The sequence below is a fragment of the Carcharhinus amblyrhynchos genome, chromosome 5 (genome assembly GCF_965287045.1).
Source record: "Carcharhinus amblyrhynchos chromosome 5, sCarAmb.v2.hapA, whole genome shotgun sequence".
Taxonomy (NCBI): domain Eukaryota; kingdom Metazoa; phylum Chordata; class Chondrichthyes; order Carcharhiniformes; family Carcharhinidae; genus Carcharhinus; species Carcharhinus amblyrhynchos.
The window spans coordinates 97,458,930-97,483,025 of NC_137328.1; the positions used below are offsets into that span (position 1 = coordinate 97,458,930).

The window sequence follows — 24,096 nt, forward strand, 5'->3', positions numbered from 1 at the left end:
AATTGAGTGATATTCGCCAGTAACAGGATGCTGCTGTCAAGAAAGACCTTTTGCCTATCACAGAAATGAGTAATGCGAAATGTGAGTTTCAGTGCCAGGGTGATGCCAAATATGTAGGTTGTACATCCCAGAGACTGGTGGATTATATAAAACAGCATGTCCCAGCCGTTGTTCACAATGGGCAAGGTACAGACCATACCCAACCAACCCATACTTGTAAAACTAAAAATACAGTGTTTAACGTGAGATATGGTTCCGTGATAGGACAGCATTTGGTAATTAATCCTCAGTGCACTAAAAATTAGGCTGACAGTATGTGTTACATTTCTGTGTACTGGAAGCTAAATATATTAATACACAGGACCCTGTTCCTTGCAGACAGAAAGAACAGGTACGCACATTGTGTCTGTTTTAAACAAATAAGTGATAGCCATTCACTAGTTCACTCTTCAGGGCAATGCTTTGACTGATCAGAGTCAAGCTGTTGGGTTTAAAATTTTCAAACAATGCTTCACAGTTAACTGTCCGTCACTATTAATTGGTGCATTCTCCATGGCAACTCCTCTACTAATCAGAGTCCACTTGCAAACTAATCAGCATTCTGTTCTCATACGGCATAAAGCTGTTGTTTCCCCTGACGTTGATATTCTTACGATTATCCTGATGAATGCAAGATGAAAAACTTGGATAGATTGTCTCTTTTCAGCAGTATTTTTAAGAATTATGCAGATTTTTTTCAGTTTATCAAAAAAAATGCAGTGCACATTGACACATTCTGGAATTATCTGACTTCATAAAATCACATGAAGGATACATACATCCAAACTAGGCTTACAAAAGGGAAATTACTTGAGTGGTTCAACAGATGAAAGAACTGCCAAATAGACGAGCAGCTAAGATTAAATAAAAAGAACACAGGATTATCTAAAAAGAGAAAAGAACAGAGAATGTGTGCTCTGGAGACTGTGATTAATCTAAAGGTCTATGAACCAAAGCCAATGCTGTTAACAATCATTATAAACACAGAGATTTATATTTCATGTTGAAGTTTATTTATGTGTTATTTCATTATATGTGAAATCAATAGAAAATGACCGAAATATATAATAAATCAATAAAAATGTTAGCAATGTTTCATTGCTCTTGGTTCATCAATTCCAATTTTGTCTTAAATTGTTTTTTCATTTATTATTAATGGAAAAATAGGATTTCAAGAGTAGACTAGTAATACAAGTTATTAGACTTTGCAATTCCTTCCAGTATTTCCTGAGATAAATGTGCTCAATCTCTTAATTGGACTCATTCATAATTGCCTTTATTTCAAAGGAGTACTCCGAAGATGGTGTGCGTAATATCCCAAATTCATTCATTCATTCATTCATTCCTATTTTATTTACAGAATTGACCAGTATTCTATTTTTGCAGTGTTTTTAGGAGGACTAGTGAAAAAGATTACTCTTTGCACTGCAGTGAACTATGTCTTAGCATATGCAACTGTAGATATCTGCATAAATGATTGCTGATTTTTCTGTGCAGAGCGACTGAGCTTTCAAGATCAGCTAGTTTGCAGTAGCTTGGAGGAGAAGCTGCGAATCTACGCAGAGATGGCTGAAAGAAATGGCTATGAAGAAGCAGCTCAGGAAACACAGCTTTTGGTCAAACCAGATACCACTGAGATTCCGCAAGCTGGATTTTTGTTGACTGCTGCACTGAGGGAAGGTAGGAATACATGCATTCTTTAGATTGCACTTATTTGTCATTTAATATCAGATTGATTAAATAGTGCTTTTTAAATATAAATTTGATGAATTAGTGCAGCTTGTTTTAACATTCACCTCATTCTGCAGCTGAAAACCTTCATTCTCTACTGACATCCCAGCCATGCAACTTAGCCCGGCAGCCGCACGAGAGTTTGAGTGAAACGGTGATGCCACCCAAGTTTGACATGTTTGGGAGCTGCAGTCACAATACATCACCATCTATATGTAAGTAGGATCTAAGATAGTCCTCGGACTAATGCATTCAGTGGATGTTTATACAATTGTCAGATTATTTAAAAAGCAACTCCACCCATGTTATTGTACAGAAAAATAGAGTAGCCGTTAAACAAATGTTTGATTTGCAGTACACAGTTATCTGTACACGGTTATCCACTTTGGTAGAAATAATGGTAGGAGGGATTACTATTTAAAGGGCGAAAAGCTGCAGCATGCTACAGTGCAGAGGGACCTGGGGGTCCTTGTGCACGAATCGCAAAAACTCAGTCTGCAGGTGCAGCAGGTGATCAAGAAGGCGAATGGAATATTGGCCTTTATAGCGAGGGGGATAGAATATAAAAACAGGGACGTCTTGCTGCAACTGTACAGGGCACTGGTGAGGGCGCAACTGGAGTACTGTGTGCAGTTTTGGTCCACGTATTTGCGAAAGGATATATTAGCCTTGGAGGGAGTACAGAGAAGGTTCACCAGGCTGATACTGGAGATGAGGGGGTTAGCTTATGAAGAGAGAATGAATAGACTGGGTTTGTACTCATTAGAGTTTAGAAGGCTGAGGGGGGATCTTGTAGAGACAAGATAATGAAGGGGCTACGTAGGGTAGAGGTAGAGAGATTCTTCCCGCTTAGAAAGGACAGCAGGACTACAGGGCACAGCCTCAAAATAAGGAGGGGGGGGTGCAGTTTAGAATGGAGTTGAGGAGGAACTTCTTCACTCAAAGGGTGGTGAATTTCTGGAATTCTCTTCCCATTGAAGTGGTGGAGGCTACCTCGCTGAATATATTTAAGTCACGGGTAGATAGATTTCTGATAGACAAGGGAATTAAGGGTTATGGGGAGAAAGCGGGGAAGTGGAACTGATTCACTTCAGATCAGCCATGATCTTATTGATTTCATACTTGGATGGGCAGGTCCTTGGGTGGTAAGCTCGCCCATTCACTTATTAAGGCCCTTAAGTGGCCATTTAATGGCAAGTGCAGGAGGCTTGGAGGGTGACATTTGCACCACCCTCTGGGTGTAAAGGTTTTCCTTCAACTCCCTCTAAATCACCTGCCCCTGATCTTAACTCTATGCCATCAGTTTATTGACCCCCCCCCCTACCTCCCAACACTAAGGAGAAAAGCTTCAAGCTATCAACTCTATTTATGTCCCTCATCATTTTGTACACTTCAATCTGCCACCACCGCCCCCCCTTCCCCACCACCCCGCTGCCTTCTGTTCTCTAACAAAAGAACCAGAGTCTAACCAGCCTCTCTTCATAGCTGAAACATTCCAGCCCAGGCACCATCCTGGTGCATCTTCTCCACACCTTCCCAGTGCAATCACATCCTTCCTATAGTGTGGTGACCAGAACTGCGCACAGTACTCCAGCTGTGCCTAATGAATATTTTATACACTTCCATCATAACCTCCGTGCTCTTATATTCTGTGCCTTAACTACCTCATCTACCTGTCTTGCCATCTTCAGGGATCTTGGACATGCACCAAATTGCGTGCCTTTATTTTTGAGTATTGGTCAGGATGGGATAACAACTTCAAAACATGATTATTTTGTTCTAAATAAAAGTAAAATACTACAGATGCTGGATATCTGAAAGGAAAACAGAAAATGCTTTTAGGTCTGTAGGTCAGTAGGTCTGAGCATCTGTGGAGAGAGAAACACAGTTAATGTTTTGAGTCTTTTGCCCCTTCTATGAAGAGGTCTACAGAAGTTCTGTGGAAGGCACATATGTGCCGGAATTCTACTGCCCCACCCACCACAGGTACGGAGCAGGCAAGGGGCAGAAATTGGGATGATCCGTTGACCTCAGGTGGGATTTTTCCACTCTCAAGTTGAGCAAGGTCGTAAAATCCCACCCAGGGAGTTGAACCATTAACTGTTTTACTCTCCACAGATACTGCCTGAGTTTACCTAGTGTTTTCTGTTTTTATTTATTTTGTTCAGTTTAGCTGCTTTTATACATGCAAGGCTCTGTTACCGCCACTGGTTCCTGATTGTAGCCCAGAGGTCACCATAACAGAAAGACTTTCACTTGGGTGAATGGATGGTTTATTTTCAATACCTTTGCTCAGGAGCCATGCAGTACCAGTGTGACTTTTTCACATTGTACAAAAGCAGCCATAGGGGGTTGGTGTGTTTTTAAAGTTTAGTTTATTTACTAGTATATTACACAGTTATTACAAGTAGGCTTACATTAACACTGCAATGAAGTTACTGTGAAAATCCCCTAGTCACCACACTTGGGCACCTGTTCAGATACACTGAGGGAGAATTTAGCATGGCCAATGCACCTAACCAGCATGTTTTTTGGCCTGTGGGAGGAAACCACAGCACTAGAAGGATACTCATGCAGTCACGGGGAGAACATGTAAAATCCATGCAGATGGTGTATCAGTGTGTTAACGTGAGCAATAAAATCCAGTTCTTCTACTGTCTCCCTATTAGATGCAGCTGACACTAAGAACCCAGATCCACAGTTACCGGTCACGGATTTGGTGATGAGACAGACGGGAGGTGCATGGTGTGGCTTTGACCCTCTGTTTTTGCCGCCTGATGGTGAAATGTACAGACCTAGAGCGGATAGTACTACACGAAAGGTAAATAAATATGCAAGATTATAAATCAGTCCTAATTAAGAATTCAGATTCTGTGAACTAATGATCAGGCTGTTAATTTGGAATTCATTCTCACTACCAAATCCAACCCCATCTCTCTCCCCATCGCACAACAGTTTACAGAGACGTTTGTACTTGATCAGATTTGGACCCAAGCTGGAAGTTACAACTTTGAAATTCTCTTGAAATGATATTTCCTTTGAAATCCCAGCACAGTAACCTGACCTGAAATATTTATTTGTTTACAGCCTGAGCTGTATTGTTCTCTGTAGATCCTTTCTGTCTGCATAACCCATCACTGCTATTCACGCTGTTGCACAGAAGAATTTATGTGAATTGCATTTTATCTAAAGGAAACTTCTAAATTCAAAGTGGTTGGTATCAAAGATCATGAACGATAAATGTAAGTTACTGAGACTTGCCAAAAATGGACAACATCTGTTAGATTTATACATGGATTCCAGCTTGGAGTAATTATTTTTCCACCAGTCTATTTTCACTTCTTTCATCTCCTGAGTACAATTCAGTCCAATTTGTCAGCCTGCATTTGAATGCTTGCCATGTCCAGTAAATCTTTAGTGTCTCTGGATGAAAATTCAATTATTCCAGGGATTTTCGTGTTGCAGATTGTAAAATTTGGTAAAATGATTCCAAAGACTTAATCCCACAGACTGACCCGTAAGGGTCTGTGGAATCATTGTCAAGGGACACCGAGAGATTACACATGCAGACATTTCATAGAACGTAGAACATTACAGCGCAGAACAGGCCCTTCGGCCCACGATGTTGTGCCGACCAGTTAAAAAAAAACAATGACCCACTAATCTAAACCAATCCCTTTTCGTCCATAAACCTATCCACGGATCTCTTAAACGCCCCCAAACTAGGCGCATTTACAACTGCAGCAGGCAGGGCATTCCAATCCCTCACCACCCTCTGGGTAAAGAACCTACCCCTGACATCCGTCCTATAACTACCCCCCCTTAATTTAAAGCCATGCCCCCTCGTGCTAGCTTTCTCCATCCGAGGAAAAAGGCTATCACTATCCACCCTATCTAAACCTCTAATCATCTTATATGTTTCAATAAGATCCCCTCTTAGCCGCCTTCTTTCTAGTGAAAACAACCCCAAATCCCTCAGTCTCTCCTCATAGGACCTCCCCTCCATACTAGGCAACATCCTGGTAAACCTGGTAATTTCCAAGCCTTTTGTGTTTGTCGGCCACTTAGGTGTGCATCAGGGTGCATGGGGGCCACGTATAATATCCCCATTACTATGCACATATTGCAAGCTGTGGTTATCCTGCAGTCTTGGAATGCTGAGTAAGGATTAATCCACCAGCAGCAATAGTGCCAAGAACAGCCATTTCCCAACCAACCTCAGCATAGTACAAACAGACAAACCACTAGATTGGGACTAATTGGATAGCCCTTTCAAGGAGACATAGTGGGCTAAATGGCCTCCATCTCTGATTCAATGATTCTGTCAGTGAGATGGATCAGTGTGAATAAGCAGTCTTAGCTTTGCCAAACAGGTTGGTAGGGCTGAGGGGTTGCTTGGTTAGAGTCACTGAGGTTTACAGCATGGAAACAGGCCCTTCAGCCCAACTTGTCCATGCCGCCAAGTTTTTACCATTAAGCTAGTCCTAATTGCCTGCATTTGGCCCATATCCCTTTATATCCATCTTACCCATGTAGCTGTCTGAATGCTTTTCAAAAGGCAAAATTGCTCCCCCCCACCACCGCCTCTATTACTGCCTCTGGCAGCTCATTCCAGACACTCACCATCCTCTGAGTGAAAAAATGCCCCTCCAGACCCTTTTCTATCTCTCCCCTCTCACCTTAAACCTATGCCTTTTTGTTTTAGACTCCCCTACCTTTGGTAAAAGATGTTGATTATAATGTGGCATGGAGGGACCAGGACAGGTAGTTGGTGATCTTGAAACCTAAAAACTTGAAGTTCTTGACCATTTCTACTTTCTCTCCATTTATGTAGACAGGGGCATGACCTCCCTTATCCATCCAGAACTTGATGACTATCTCCTTTATTTTGTTGACATTGAGGGAGAGATTATTGTTGCCGCACCAGTTCACCAGATTCTCTATCCCTTTCCTGTACTCGGTCTCAGAATTGTTTGAGATCCAACCCCCAATGGTGGTGTCATCAGCAAACTTGAAATCAAGTTGGAGAGGAATTTGGCCACACGGTCATAGGTGTATAAGGAGTATAGTAAGGGGCTGAGGACACAACCTTGTGGGGCACTGGAGTTGAGAATGATCGTAGAGGAGGTGCTGTTATCTATCCTTACTGATTGCAGTCCATGGGTTAGGAAGTTCAGGATCCAGTCGCAGAGGGAAGAGTCGACCACAGGCCACGAAGTTTGGAGATGAGTTTTGTGGGAATAATGGTGTTGAAGGCTGAGCTGTAATTGATAAATAGGACTCTGACACAAGTGGCTTTGTTATCTAGGTGATCCAGGGTTGAGTGCAGGGCCAGGAAGTTGGCATCACAAGCTTGTGAAATTACTATCAAATAAACTGGTTGGACTCTAACCTGGTATTGTGAGACTTCTTACTGTGTTTCTTGTATAGGTTAGGGTTGCCTGACTTGAATGCCTCAGACCTAGACTTCAGCAGGCAGTGGATTTCCCTGTTCATCCATGGTTTCTGATTGGGAAACATGTGGATTTGCTTCTCTGGCACACAGTCATCTACACACTTACCAATGAAGTCAGTTACTATAGTGGTATATTTGTTCAGGTTGATCACAGGGCTTTTAAATACTGACCAGTCTACTGACTCTAAGCAATCCCGTAGGAGATCATCCAATTCCTCAGACCAACATTGCATGACTTTCTTTGATGGATTCTCACGTTTCAGTTCTTGCTTGTAAGCTGGGAGCAGAAGCACAGCCTTGTGGTCTGATTTGCCAAAGTGTGGGCAGGCGATAGAGTGATTGGCATTTTTAATGTTTGTGTAGAAGTAGTCTCGGATGTTTGAGCCACTGGTGGAACAGGATGTGTGTTGGTGGTATCTTGGTAGGATGTTCTTGAGCTTGGCCTGATTGAAGTCCCTAGCCACAATCAACAAAGCCTTGGGATGCTTCGTCTCAAGGCTACTTGTGGTGGTGTATATTTCATCCAGTGCAGGGGTCTTCACGTTCACATGGGGTGGGATGTAAGCTGCTGCCAGGATAACAGAAGTGAGCTCCCGCGGAATGTAGTAGGGACAGCATTTTAGCGTCAGGTGTTCTAGGTCCTGGGAGCAGAAACTCGCCAGTGTTGCTACATCTAGGCAACATGAGATGTTGATAAGGAAGCAGACCTCACCTCCCTTAGCCTTGCCTGAAGCTGCTGTATGGTCCATTTGGTAGATTGAGAAGCCCTCTGGTTGTGGGGCACAGTTCAGTGAAGCTGGGGTGAGCTATGTCTCCATAAAATAGAGTACATGGCAGTCCCTCAATTCTTTTTGAAAAGTGAGCCTGGCTTTAAGTTCATCTAGCTTATTTTCCAGAGATTGGACATTTGCCAGGTGTAAGCTGGGGAAATGTGATGTTAGAATTAACTTTTTCACTCAAGTTGTTGAGGCCTGGAATGCACTGCCTGGAAGTGTTATGGAGGCAGGTTCAATTGAGGCACTCGAGAGAATGTTAAATGATTATTTGAATAGAAACAATGTGCAGGGAAACGGGGAAAAGGCAGGGGAATAGCACAAAGTCATGATGATCGTTTGGAGAGCTGATGCACACATGATGGCCAAATGGCTTATTTTTGCATCCTAACGGTTCTGTGATGTACATTTAAAGAAATTTATAATGATCAGATTAAGCCATGGAAATGCCAGTCAATGTCAAGGGGTAATGGTTAGATTCTCTCTTGTTGGAGATGGTCTTTGCTTGGCGTCAGTGTGGCACAGAAGTTACTTGCCACTTGTCAAACTGATATCATCCAGGTCTTGCTGAATTTCGATGTGCTCTGTGTCAGTATCTGAGGAGTCACAAATGGTGCTGAATGTTGTGCAGTCGTTAGCGAACATTCCCACTTCGGACCTTATCTTATTTTGGGGTAAATCAGTAATACCTCTGACCTTATGACAGAGGTAAAGTTATGGATGAAACAATTGAAGATTGTTGGGCTTTGGACATACATATAACACTTGTCTGTGTATTTGAAACTTGCACATCATTGCATATCAATCTTAGCTATGTTACTGCAGGAGAACACAATAGTGATCATATGATTCTTCTAAGGGGTAGGAGAGAGCATGTTACCATAGCTAAGGTGAGCTTTTAGGTCTGCAATAAATTTCACCCGGCTATAAGTTACTGACGAGAAATTATTGCAGAGAAAGATTAATCGTGACATATATATTTGGCTGTATTTGCATAGAGTTTTACAGCGTAGAAACAGACCATTCAGCTCAACAGATCTATACTAGTGTTTATGCTTTCTATGAGCCTCTTGCTCCTTACTTCACTTAATCTAACCTATCTACATCTCTTTCTCTTCCTTTCTCCCTTATTTACTTCTCTGGCATCCCCTTGAGGCAAACCTCAAGTATTCCAAGTTGTCTGAAGTTTTATATTCTAACAACTCTGTGAGTAAATTAATTTCTCCTGAATTCCTTATTGGATTTATAAATGACTATCTGTTATTTCTTGGACTTCCTATTGGTGGGAGCATCATTATGTTTACATTTTTTTGATTTGATTTGTTATTGCCTCATGTATTAATATACAGTGAAAAGTATTGTTTCTTGCTTGTTATACTGTCAAAATGTACGTTTTGTTGAGTACATGAGAGAAAGAAAGGGTAGGATGCAGGATATGAAGTTGCAGTTACAGGTAGGGTGAAGAGAAAGATCAGCTTAATATACGATAGGACCATTCAAAAGTCTGATGGCAGCAGGGAGGAAGCTGTTCTTGAGTCGGTTGGTTCATGTTTTCAGACTCTAGTATTTTTTTCCCAACAGAAGAAAGTGGAAGAGAGTATGTCCGACGTGCTTGGGGTCCTTGATTATGCTGGCTGTTTTCCCAAAGCAATGGGCAGTGTAGATGGAGTCAATGGATGGGAGGCTGGTTTATGTGATGGACTGGGCTATGTTCACCACCCTTTATTGTTTCTTGCAGTCTTGGTCAGAACAAAAACCACACCAAGCAGTAATACATCTGGAAAGGATACTTTCTATGATACGTCTGTAGAAATTGGTGAGAGTTGTAGAGGACATGGCAAATTTCCTTAGCCTTCTGAGAAAGTAGATGCATTGGTGGGCTATCTCAACTATAGTGTCAATGTGGAGTAACCAGGACAGATTGTTGGTGATCTGGACACCTAGAAACTTAAAGCTTTCGACCATTTCCGTTGATGTAGACAGGGGCATGTCCTCCACTATGTTTCCTGAAGTCGATGACTATAAAAGAACAAAGAACAAAATCAGCCCGGGAAACAGGCCCTTTGGCCCAACGAGCCCGCGCCGCCATCTCAACACCACCAGTCCCCCTCTCCACCCACGACGCCTGTCTAATGTTTTATGGCCATCCAGATTGAGGGAAACTGATTTAGGGACAATTTATTCCTGCCAATCAGCCTAACAGCACACCTTTGGGGTGTGGGAGGAAACCGGAGCACCCGGAGAAAACCCACGCAAGCACGGGGAGAATGCGCAAACTCCCACAGACACTGGCCCAAATCCATGTGTCTGCACAGCAATCAGTGATAGTCACTGAGCTGTCGTCTTGCCCAGTATCTGGTCCAGTTTAGGCACACACTAATGACATGAAGCACTAGGCCAATCTCGAACAACCAAGAGCAGCCCCTGTACGACCCATCGCGTGTATGCCCCTCGTTGGACACAAGGTGGACTATCTCCTTCATTTTGCTGTCATTGAGGGAGAGATTATAGTCGTCACGCCTTGTCTATCTCTTTCCTGTTCTCCATTTCATCATTGTTTGATATCCGACCCACTGTGATGGTGTCATCAGCAAACTCGAAAATGGAGTTGGAGTGGAATTTGGCCACATATTCATAAGTGTATAAGGAGCATTTACCTCTCGCTAACTAGCTCTCAGTCTTCCCTTTTCTAGAGGAAAAAGACCCAACCCATTATAAATATCTGCATGATTCACGCTTCGTCCAAGACCCAGTCTTTGAATCTTGATTTGCTATCTGCTTGCTATGGGTCAGTTTACAAGTTCCTGGTTGTGCCACTAGATGGAGTGCCATGTTGTGATTTGAGTTTCTAAATTGGACAATGCACTGTTTACAGCTCCTGGATCACAACATGTAGGTTCTCTGCAGCTAAAGGAAGCAGAGATTAATTTGTTGGATTTGCTGTGGCTTGTGGTCCTGCTTTTGTTTATACTGGGTCTCCCATCGCTGACTTTAGTGAATCAAACAAGTTCACTTTGCCATTGGTGTGTGAAGCTTTGGGATTTTTAAAACCAGGCAGAATGTTTGAGTCCTGAAAGTTCCCAAATCAATGGGCCCGCCTTGGGAGAAGGTGCTCCAATAAACACAATCTTTACACCGGGGGCTGACCCCCAAAACTGGTCATAGGCAGCTGCAGAGGCCTGCCTATGGACTTGTTATTAAGTGTTAGACCCTCTAACCCTGACTCCTCACACTTTTCAACTCCCATACCACCTCATGGCACATATTCCAACTCAGTGCCAAGTCATGCCCCACACTCACCTCCATGCTCCCTCATAGCCTTCCTGCCAACTTCTGCTCCCAACCATTCATGACCCATGCCTCCTAATAGCCCCCTTTTCAACTCAAATCATTTCTCCCACCCAACCCCTTTCCCATCTTCACCCCCAAACCACCTCTACTGTTATCCATCCAGTATCTGACATGTGGAGATAAAAGCCTCTACCTGCCTTCCTAATACATGTCTCACTCATACATACTTGATAGGAAAAAAGTTCCCATTCATAAAACCCAGCCAAAGCTTTGGATTCTCTCGTGCTTAATATCTTATAAAACAAATTAATGTCTTTTTAGATTCCATATTAAAGACCTCTATTCCTTAGCGGAAAACAGAAAATGCTAGAAAAACTCAACAGGTCTGACAGCATCTGTGGAGAAAGAATATAGCCAATGTTTTGAGTCTGAATGACTCTTTGTCAGAGCTGTGATGCAGTATCATCCAGTCTCAAAACATTGGCTCTATTCTCTCTCCACAGATGCTGTCAGACTTGCTGGGTTTTTCCAGCATTTTCTGTTTTAGTTTCAGCTTCCAGAAACTGCAGTATTTTGCCTTTACCTCTATTTCTTTAATAGCCTCTTTAAACTGTCAATCTAATATGAACTCAGAACCTCCTGCAGAGATAATGATATAACTTGAAACACAACCAAGCATTCATTATTACATAATGCTAGCTCTTGAAATGTTAACAGACACCTCTATTGAAGCTGCATGACCAGATGGTGCATTTGTTTCCTAACCTACACCAGCTAGACTGTTAATCAATTCAGTCCAGCAGAGTTGTTTTCTAGCCCTTGTTGACAGCTTCAGTCTGTTTTCTCTTACTATTTAAAGAGCGGACATTAAAAGAAAACTTCATATCATGGCACTTAACCAGACTGTGTCCGCCCTTCAAGAACAGTTAGAAACAATCAATCAATTCATGACTCTCTCACTGCACATTAATGCCTTTATAACAATTAAAATGAGGTCTGTTTGAACTTAGCATTAATTTCAAACATCCCTGTCGGCTGTTGATTTCCCTCATGTCATGAATTGCACCCCAGCACCTTTGCCCGACTGACAAAAATTGCATCTGATGGAAATGGAGACAGGGCTTCTGCATCTGGGGCGTACCAGCCATTTTTAAAGGTCTGTAGAGATTCCCAAAATCACAATAATCCACCCCTATGTACCAGGAGCCAGCACAATAAAGTCTCATGTTTTACTGTAACAAACAAATTAAATCAATATTGACTAAACATTTATAATAGGCATTTAATACTCTAAACTGCAGAAAGGATAACCCAGTATACTTTACTGCAGTATAAAAGTATCGTCCTTTGTTTACATCAGTAAATACTCTGCACTTCCCTTTGGCTGACTTAGTGCAGAATTACAGCTGTGAGGAGCTCAGAGACCCAAAATTTTGAAAAATACCTGAGTAAAGGTAGGAAAAACCCAAGCCTATAGATTTTAAAATCTATAGACACCAAATTAAAAATAATGTTACATATTTAACATGATCTGATCCCCGAAAAGATCAAAATTTTAAAAACATTGAATTCTTGATGACCAGCTTTCAGGAATCGCACAATAAAGTCTCATGTTTTACTGTAACAAACAAATTAAATCAATATTGACTAAACATTTATAATAGGCATTTAATACTCTAAACTGCAGAAAGGATAACCCTTATTATCAAGAAGCCTCACACTGCATATAGGCCCATGACAAAAAGACACTCCGTCGTGGCAAAAACCCTGAAAATACCAAAAAGTCCCACCCCTGAACGTGGCATGATCCAATTTCACAGAGGTGGGAGTGGAGTCAGGTCAGCGTTCGTTCCTGCACAGTTCACGAACGCAGCTAACCATTTAAATTATCAGTTGCTCCCACTGAAGTGGGATTTGGGTAGGCCAGGAGTGTGAAACCCAAACTGTATAGCATGTTCAGGGCACCTCCTTGGAGAGGGAATGTGTCCCTTTGGAATATAGTCCCAGGGCACCTCTCCAAGAGGTAAGGTACCCTTTGGGATTGTTTAAAGTGAATTGTCAAAACTGGCCAGAAAATGTTGAAGCTGCCAAGGCATTGTCAAAGAATGCTAGATGAATTCATAGAGAAGTAAAGGAAACAGGTGATGAATGAAGAGCTATTTCTTATCTTATTTTTCCTATTCATTTTAACACTGTACTGGAAAATGGAGGCAGGCCTTCTGCTCAGCCTGCCTGACGCCTGGCAGCTCTGCCCTTGTTTTGACTCTTTCAATCCAGCCAGACTCCCAGAACAAAAATCCAATCCACGGGAACCATTTTTAAAGGTGTGGTTTGCCTTCTCTGTGGAGCTGAGCCAGGAGCGATACTCTGGACAATCTCCTTTCACACACACATTCCACTGGATTGCAGTCTTTTCAGGAAATGTACCAAAGTCACATTCAGCTTCCACTGGGTTCATTTTCCCCATTTTGGCTAAGTCATAATGTTCAAGGTCTGTCGAAAGCCTATCATCTGAGAATTCTAAAACCCCAACTACAGCAGCAGGGTTCACGTTGGTAATTCCTTCTCCTGGCTTCAGCAGGGCGAATCTGCCAAAGACCTTTAATCTCTGAGGGTTCCCTTTCTTTATGCAGAGGACAATCTTTCATCAGCATTCTATACGGTAGCTAGCAGACAACAGTTTTTCCCTCTTTCTCTTTTCCTTCATTCAGCCACAAAAACATTGGCCTCTCTTTGTGTTCAGGTGTTAAACCTGACATATGCATTTCAATAGCAATTGACCTAGGTCCTAGTCCTCATGGTATACAGGCCAGTTGTCCAGCAGAGCTCATGACAGTTCAAATGTATCACTTCAATACTCCATTTTACTTTAAACTAAGGAGTCAGTTTTAAACATGACTAGCTTATAAAAATCTCACATTCTTGTACATCTCCCCAATAAAACATGAAGAATTATTGTCAAGCAATAACTTTTCTACAACACTGTTAAAATATAACATTGCAAACACTCTTAACAATTAACATATTACATACACTGTAGGTGATAATCTCTTTTCTGATTGTCATATTTCCTTTAAGAGTCAGTTTTGGCAGTATTATAAGGATTAACCTGTCACATGTGACAATTAAGGTTTAAAGCTCAGTTTATCAGAGTTCTAGGAACTCCAACTCTCTTACAAATGAGAGTTATTTTTACTTCTGGGAGCTTCACATTCCATCATTTGTCATAGCAAATCTCCTTTTTCATTTTATATTGGTTTTACAGCATTCCCATGCCCTAGGTAAGAAAATTGTAGACTGAATTCAGTTTGATTAACTTTGTCAAGAACAACATTGTTGGTTTCTGACAATCATTCCAGCTTTCTGGTATCAACAGGTGGGAATTGTAAACCCAGAAGAAATTCATTGTGATAATGCTTCTTACACTCTGGGTTCATCTTGTTTTACTTTTAAACCAGACACTACACTATCGTCACAGAGCTGACCCTTTAACACAATCTTTGAATTAGCCTGTTCATATTTCAACTCCTGATCTCCAATCTTTTCCATGGCCGCAGACTTTTTTAATATCCAAGCCTGCAAAATAAGTCTCAGCCAGCCATACAGTTGAATTATCCACCTTCTGTTCAAATGTAGGATTACTTTTATTTTTAATTACCTTCCTATAATTTAAAATTTCAGCACCCTTCTCTAGGAGTTGCAAGTTTAACTCTGCCTCCTAAGTTGCTTTAAGAACCCTGTTAAGGTTGTGTCAGTACTTTTCAGTTAATTCACTAATTATTCTATTTCACCTTCCACTCAGCAAGAGCCTTGTCTAGTTCTTTCCTCACAAGAGTGTTCTTTTTGTTATTTTGATGTTTTTGTTTACATTCAGAAACACGAATACTACCTCAAAGCTCTATGATATCAGTATTTGCAGTAAAAAGTCTGACAACACCAGGTTTTAGTCCAAACCTGGTGTTGTCAGACTTTTTACTGTGTTTACCCCAGTCCAGCACCGGCACATCCACATCATGATCAGTATTTGCAACAGCAGATTTATTTGGTTTTAAAGCAGTGTCTTCCTTTGATCCATCATCAGCTTTGAGTGCTGCTGCTGTTTTGACACTTCTGACTCAGGGTCTGCTTTCAGGTTTAATCCAGATGGCTTTAATTTATTTCTGGATGCTATTAGCTCTGATGTTCCAATATCCCATTCACCTCAGTAGTCTGAGACTTTAGTTGAAAAAGTAATTTCCGCAATAGGATTACAGATGGTCCTGGATGTATGGATATCATTTGATTTCTCTTATACATTTTTAATTCAACAATTTCACTGGACTTATCTGACATCACTGGAGAATGCAACACTTCAACTCCAGCTAGATCACTGCCTTGTATAAAATTTACACCATTAATAGGTAACTTTGGTACAATTCCCATAACTACAATATCAAAAATTAAAGCACATTTTGAATTAACTTTGTGCAATGGAGTGCTTAAAAAATCTCGATTTCAATCCTTAATCAACACATGCTTATAAAGTGAACCTTCAGGAGGACTTTAGGGAACAGACTTATTCTAATTGGGTGTCTAATCCAGCATGTCACCCTCAGTAGGACAACTGTGATTTCTATGAGTAAGCCACGTAACAGCATGTCTCTTCAGCTAATCAAATTGAAGAAATCTCATTGAAACACGCAAAGTTTAAGCCAGGAATTATAAAACAGGAACTGTAAATTAGATTTAAATCATTTGTGGACATCAAAATTAAGATTAGGGGATCGAAGAGATAGGAAGGAGTGATAACAGAGAACTGGGTTTAATTTTTTTTGACATCTCCAACAATAACTATCCTTTGAGCGAATGCAATTCCAAACTTGTAAATGTAATATTTCAGGGCCAGAGAGATTGTTAGGCAGTAATTATCACTTATCATACCATTAGAAACTCACCTACTCCTGAATGTAGCAGCCCTACCTTTTTCAGGCATTTTTAGTCGGAAACTCGTGGGCAAGAAATTCAAGTTCATGATGTTGCATTTATTTTGGTCAACAGGTGACAATTGTAACAGCACACCCTATAGAGGAGCCAGGTATCTCTAACAGCAACTAATAGACTTCTGCATTGAACCATGCACGCAAGAATGTTAGAAATTACCGAGTGATTTACCCATTCATTATTCTTAGCCTCATGTTTATTCTTGGTGCAAAATACATAAAAATGGTGTTAAAATGGGAATCCAGACAATCTTTGTCTGTACTAATATATGTAAAATCTATGCACTCTAAAATAAAATGCCACTCTGCTGTTAATAAAAAAATCTGGACAACCAGAGTTTATTAAAATCCACTTTACATGCTGAAAGGAATATAAAATGTGCAATGCATCTGTTAATATTCTCATGTTCAATACTTATACCTTTCAAACGCACTTGTGGGGTGTAATTTTCCAAAAAAATTCTAAGTATGACAAAAATCTAAAAAAATGGAGTGTTTTACTCATTTTTTCAGCCAGCTACCCCGCACAATTTTCCCACACTCTGTCAATTATTTCGACAGTCAGGAGTTCCATGTCAGTACAAGGGGATGTATTGTTCGCCGGGGAAGCATGCACCTTGATCTCACATATACCATGTCCAACGGTACACAGTACATGGGAGCTCTGTCAACAACCCCCTCCTCTCACCTTACGGACATCAGTCCTCCACACCCCTCAGACCCCCTGATCACCGAATCATCCTTTCACTCCCTTCAGATTGTTGACCTCCTGATTGCTGCACCCCCACCCCCCCAATCGCCCCCTCTCCTTGATCGGCAGCCCCGACACCCCTCCCCCATTTTCAGCCATACCACCAGCCCCCACACCCTGATTCAGAGTTGTCTCCTTTTCCTCTCCAACCTCCCTACCCTCACCCGTCTATCCTGCCCCCAACTGGCTCCACTCTTGCAAGACCATGCCCCCTTAAGCTTCGCCCTGTTGGCACTGCCTGCTTGGCATTGCCTGGTACCTAGTGGGCAGTGCCAAGGTGCTTGGTGAGCATTGCCAGATTGCGAGGCCCGCACTGTCAGGGTCCAAGGCTGGCAGTGCCCCTGACCACCTGGGGGGCCTCAATGGTCTGTGCTCCCACCGATGAGGCCATTATGTCAGGTTCCCCGTTAATGGAAACCATTTGTGATCGTCACCAGTGGAAGTCCTCCTCCAGCAAGGTGGCAGAGCTAAATGAGTCCTGACGATTGTGTCCTGGACTCACTAATTAGATTTAAATCAAATCATAAATATTTAAATCAGGTCAGTAAAAATGGCCTGGGAGGATGGCCTGACACCAGGTGTGATTCACATTTTTTTGCTTCCTGCTAAAATCTCTTGCCTCGCTACGGTAATCGACCAGCGCAGCAGAGTGGAAAAATCATGCCCGTGATGTTTCTGTTACTGTTGAGATGCATTACAATTGCAATGACGATAACTAAATGTGACAACAAAGTGTTGCAGTGGTTTGGAGTACTGGCTTGTGTTGCTGCAGCAGAAGAGAAATGTAGATTTGGTCCCTGACACAACTGAGTTCCCTGTCACAGACAAGCCCCATTATTCAGAAAAAAAACTCAAACAGAAGCCAAACACCTGCTAACTGTAAGTGAGAGTAACCGGTGCTGTATGGTACGACCTTCCTGATACCTGGCTGAGCAAAGCTTTAGACAAGTCCTCCAGCTGGCATCTGCAGGATTAGGAACAAAAGTAAGGAAAGAAAGGAAGAAAGAATGTGCATCATGTAGCATTCATGACATCCAGACATTGCAAACATTTTCAGCCAAATGAGTAGTTTTGAAGTTTGGACGCTATTGTAAAGTAGGATATGTGGCAGCCAATTTGTACAAAATAAGCTCCACAAATAGCAAGAGTTAAATGACCAGATAATCAATTTTAATGATGCTGGTTGAAAAATAAGTATTGGCTTCCCTTGCTGCTGGTGGAATCTTAAGTAATGCCATGGGATCTTTTAGTTCCAGTTAAGACGAAGCCTCAGGTTAACATCTCATCCAAAAGGCAGATCCTTCAACTGTGCAGCACTTTTTCATTTGTTTATGTTTATTTATTAGTGTCACAATTAGGTTTACAGTAACACTGCAATGAAGTAACTGTGAAAATTTCCTCATCGTCACACTTGGGTACACTGTTCAGGTACACTGACGGAGGATTTAGTATGGCTAGTGCACCTAACCATCAGGTCTTTTGGACTATTGGAGGAAACTGGAGCACCCAGAGGAAACCCTTCCAGATACAGGGAGAATGTGCAAACCCAGCACAGATGGTGACCCAAGTTAGGAATCGAACCTGGGTCCCTGGCGCTGTGAGGCAGCAGTGCTAACCATTGTGCCACCATGCTGCCCCTCAACAGAATGTCAGCTTAGATTTGTCAATCTGTAAACCTGCACATTAGAAATTCTCATGCAGGTGAAATAGCCCCCAGGATGAAGCCTGTCATGTGGCTTTCACCTTAATAAAGAATTGAAGAAACTAAAATGTCAAACCATTTTTCCTCCTCGTACCAATCATTTTTCCATCTTTCCTGCAGTAATACCTTATGCTTATATTTGTCTCACTGAAAAACCACATGCTGAACATGGTAGATAAACAACCACCTGCATTTATATAGCACCGTTAATGTAAGAAATGTCAAACTGCTTCACAGGAGTGTGATTGGAAAAAAAATGATGCTGAACCAAAAAGAGGAAATATTGGACAGGCAATAAAAGCTTGACCAAAGAGGTAGGTTTTAAGGACGGTTTTTAAAAGGGATAGGCGGCAGAGCAAAGAGACTTTGGGAGGGAGTCCCTGAGCTTCGGGATTATTCAAATTAAGGTATGACCTTAATGGGATGATGGGGTTGCACAGGAGGCCACAGTTGGTGAATTACGTTATTCTTCAAGGATTTCTTCATGGAACTGGAGGAGGTGATTGAAATGGGGAATAGGGAGGCCATGGAGGAATTTGAAGACCAGGATGAAAATTTTAAGCCAAGATGTTGATGGACTTGCGGTCAGTGTAAATATTCGAACAGAGGGATGATAGGTGTGCATGTCTTGGTACAGGTAGTCTACAGGCAAGTTTTATCCTGGTTTGGACATTGAACAACATTGAGGCAGCTCAGAGCCACAGTGAGATATTGCTGAAGCATGGCTAGGTGCCTAAGCAATAATTCATCCCACATTTATCAACATGGAGATACATTTCCTTTAGTTGATTTATAAACTGAAAGTTGATTCTGAGATAATTTAAATATGCAATTCTTTTGTCTGCCACAAGATGGCAAGAGATGAATAAAGAAGAATGTTCTATCATAATCTGATATTTTATACACACTGCTTCAATTTATGAAGTTACTTTGTGCAGCTGTTTATTTTTAAGTTGCATTATTAGTTTTGCAACACTCAGCAGTAGCGCAGTGTTTTGACAAAAAAAGTCAAATTTATCCCGTGTGATCCTACATAGAAACGACAGTACAAAAACTGGCTATTTGGTTCAACTGATCTATGCCAGCATTAATGTTCCAGATAAGCATCACGTCACTTGAACTAAAAGTAGGTATTGTTGCTTCGCATTATAGGCGCCATCTTACAAAAAAAATTCTAAGTGTCAAATGAGCAAGAAAACAGGAGAGTTTTTTGAGCAAGTTTGATTTTGCAATCTTATGACACTCTGTGACTTTTCTGAACAGCAGTGCCAGTCTCACCAGTTTGTGTGTGGAGGGGAGATTAGGGAGATGAGCCTAAGTCGCCAGTGAAGCTGGCTGCAGACTGCTCAGACCGCCATTACACAGCCCCAATCTCCAATGAATTGGGACACCTCCTGCCATCCTCTACCTCTCTTATGAACATCGCCCCACCCTCTCATTGGCAGCAATGTAACCTCCCACGGCAACACAGGTTGCCAGCATCAGGATCCTCACAATGCGTCCCCCATTACAACACCCTCCATGGCCCACTCTGCAATTCCCCCAACTCTGCTCCTCCTGCAGTTGATAGCTTTCTGTGCTCCCCCTTGCATCCTGTTTCCGCGCCCCCCCCCCACACCATTCACCATTCCCCTGTGGAAGTTCCCGCCCCTCTGCAGAGCTCTGCACGCCTCCTCCCTTGCAGAACTCCCTTCTCCCCATGCAGAGTTTCCCCCTGCAAAACTCCCCCCACTCAGCCCCATCCACACTCACTGCCCTGGCATAGATATGGTGCTCAGTGTGCAGTGCCAGGGTGTCTGGTGGGCACTGCCAGGCTGGCACTGCATAATGGGCACTATCCGGCCAACCCTCAGTCACCTGGGGCCTTCAATGGACTCTGCTCTTCCCTGGCGAGGCCATCCCATCTAGTCTACACTAATGGATCCACCTGGATAGGAGATTCTCACCGGTGTGAGGTCCAACCGGCGGGGAGGTAAGTACAAGTGAGCCCAGGCAATGCAATCCAGGACTCGCTAATGATATGTAAATCATGTCATGTATTTAACTCATGCCTGCCAGTTTCACCAGCAAAACAGGGTCAGTACGATTGCGTGAGATGGGAAACCGGGTGTGAATCTTATTTTTGGCTTTCGTGCAATCTTACCATGTCACCACGCTGACCAAGATGGGCCAGGAAATGGCAAATGGAATTTAATGTTGGCAAGTGTGAGGTGGTCCACTTTGGTAGGAAGAATAGTAGGAAGGACTATTACTTACGTGGCGAAAAACTGCAGCAGGCGACGGTGCAGAGGGACCTCGGGGTCCTTGTGCATGAGTCGCAAAAACCCAGCTTGCAGGTGCAGCAGGTGGTCAGGAAGGCGAATGGGATGCTGGCCTTCATAGCGAGGGGGATTGAATATAAAAGTAGGGAGGTCTTGCTGCAGCTGTATAGGGCATTGGTGAGGCCGCAGCTGGAGTACTGTGTGCAGTTTTGGGCGCCGCACCTGCGCAAGGATATTTTGGCCCTGGAGGGAGTGCAGAGGAGGTTTACTAGGCTGATGCCGGAGTTGAGGGGATTGAGCTATGAGGAGAGGCTGAATAAACTAGGCTTGTACTCGTTAGAGTTTAGAAGAATGAGGGGAGATCTCATTGAGACGTATAAGATGATGAATGGGATGGATAGGATAGAGGTGGAGAGACTCTTCCCGCTCAAAAAAGACAGTAGGACTAGGGGGCACAGCCTCAAGATAAAGGGGAGGCGGTTTAGAACGGAGTTGAGGAGGAACTTCTTCACTCAAAGGGTGGTGAATCTCTGGAATTCTCTGCCCGTTGAAGTGGTGGAGGCTGCCTCGCTAAATATTTTTAAGAAGCGGGTTGATGGGTTCTTGATAAGAGAGGGGATTAAGGGTTATGGGGAGAGGGCGGGAAAGTGGAACTGAGCCACAACAGATCAGCCATGATCTTATTGAATGGCGGGGCAGGCTCGAAGGGCTAGATGGCCTACTCCTGCTCCTATTTCTTATGTTCTTATGTTCTTATTGCACCTTACATATTGCTAAACTTTTTTTTTAATTTGTGTTTACCTAACCAACTTTGATTTCTTGTATAACTATCTTCATAATAACCCAACCTTCATTAACTGACACATCTATTAAGTTCAGACAGTAACTGCTTAAAATGACACATCCCACATCTGCTCACTGAACTGATAATATGAGCAAGAGGGGCTTTGAAAACGTATTTTGCTTCAGGCAGGATGTCACTTGCTTTTTCAATCGCTGCCTCGTTGTTTTCAGCAATAGAACAAATTATCACCACAACCAAGAACAACTAACCCCTGTCTCTTAAAACAACTTCACCAAACATAAAGTACAGTTCTAGGAAATATATAATGTAACTGCAGCAGTGTGGCTTCTGAACCCCAGAACACAGGATCATTACATTTGAGAAAGGTAATTTGGCCCATCTTAATTCATCCTTCCAGAAAGACTGCATTTTTCTCTGCACATTGTAGCATCTGTATGAATTAGGAGCAGAAGTAGGTCATTCGACCCCTCAAGCCTGCTCTCCCATTTAATAAAAACGTGGCTGATGTATTTGTGTTTTGAATTACTCCACCTCCACTGCCTTCTGAGGCAGAGTTCCAAAGTTGAAACAACGCTCAGAGATGAAGGTTCTTCTTACCTCTGTTCTAATTGAGCATCTCCTACCTTTAAAACAGTGTCCCCTGATTCTGGACTTACCCACATGAGGAAACATCCTCTCCACGTCCTCCTTGTCAAGACCGTTCAGGGATCTTATATACGTCGATCAAGTTGCCCCTCACTTTTTGAAACTCTAGTGGAAACAAATGCAGTCTATCTAACCTTTCCTCATAAGACAACCCAGTTTATTCCAGGTATCAATCTTGTAAACCCACCTCCTCCAGCCTCCAACTCACTTATATCCCCCCTTAAATAAGGAAGCCAAAATAGCACAAAGTAGTTGAGATGCGGTCTCAGCAATGCCTTGTATAGCTGAAGCAAAACATAGAATATAGAACATAGAAAGTACAGCACAGCACAGCCCTCGATGTTGTGCTGAGCTATGTCTGAACCCAAGATCAAGCTATCCCACTCCCTATCATTCTGATGTGCTCTATGTGCCCATCCAATAACTGCTTGAAAGTTCCTAAAGCGTCCGACTTCACTATCACAGCCGGCAGTGCACCATACCCCAACCACTCTCTGAGTAAAAAATATACCTCAGACATCCTTCCTATATCTCCCACCACGAACCTTAAAGTTATGCCCCTTAGTAACAGCTACTTTCACCCGAATAGTCTCTGCACGTCCACTCTATCCCCCTTATCATCTTATAAACGTCTATTAAGTCGCCTCTCATCCTCCTCTGCTCTAAAGAAAAAAGCCCCAGCTCCCTCAACCTTTCCTCATAAGACCTACCCTCCAAACCAGGCAGCATCCTGGTAAATCTCCTCTGCACTCTCTCCAATGCTTCCACATCCTTCTTATAGTGAGGTGACCAGAACTGCGCACAATATTCCAAATGTGGTCTCACCAAGGTCCTGTATAGTTGCAGCATAAACTTTCATGTTCAATTCCTTTCGTAATAAAGGATAGCACTCTGGGCTGCCTCACAGTGCCAGGGACCCAGGTTCAATTCGAGCCTTGGGTGACTGTGTGGAGCTTACACATGCTCCTCGTGTCTGCATGAGTTTCCTCCCACAGTCCAAAGATGTGCGGGTTAGGTTGATTGGCAATTGGCCCTTAGTGTCAGAAAGATTAGCAGAGTAAATATCTGGGAATAGAGCTTTGGTAGGATTGTAATCAGTGCAGGTTCAATGGGCCAAGAGGCCTCCTTCTGCACTGTAGTATTCTATGATTCTATTAGCCTTCTTGATTACCTGCAAACTAACTCTTTGTAACTCGTTGTTCAAATGTGGACAGAAGAGCTGAACTCCAGAGGTGAGGCGAGAGTGACCACACTTGACTGCCCTGGCCTCATTTCACCAAGAATTGCAACGAAGTACCTCAGCAAAACTAGTGTCAATGGGAATCAAGGGGAAAATTCTCCATTGATTGGACTCACAACTAATACAATGGAAGATGGTTGTGGTTGTTGGAGGTCAGTAATCTCGGCTCCAGTATATTACTGCAGGAGTTCCTTGGGAGTATCCCTAGGCCCAGCCATCTTCAGCTGCTTTATTAATGACCTCCCTCCCATTGTAAGGTCACAGTGGAGATGTCCGCTGATGATTGCATGAAGTTCAGCACTATTTGTGACCCTTCAGATACTGAAGCGTCCATGTCCAGATGCAACATGGCTTAGCCAATTTCCAGGCTTGAGCTGACAACTGGCAAGTAACATTCATGCTACACAAGTGCCAAATAATAACT

General features: G+C 42.6%; 1 protein-coding gene across 4 annotated transcripts in view; it reads left to right on the forward strand.

Annotated features, from left to right (window-relative positions):
* arhgef28a (Rho guanine nucleotide exchange factor (GEF) 28a) overlaps positions 1–24,096 on the forward strand; it is a 393,722-nt gene that overhangs the window by 298,460 nt on the left and 71,166 nt on the right. For all 4 annotated transcript variants that reach the window (XM_080189269.1, XM_080189270.1, XM_080189271.1 and 1 more), the window contains 3 exons: positions 1,537–1,719; positions 1,848–1,985; positions 4,440–4,591. In XM_080189269.1, coding sequence (XP_080045395.1) covers positions 1,537–1,719; positions 1,848–1,985; positions 4,440–4,591 — 473 coding nt within the window. The remainder of the gene's footprint in view (positions 1–1,536; positions 1,720–1,847; positions 1,986–4,439; positions 4,592–24,096) is intronic.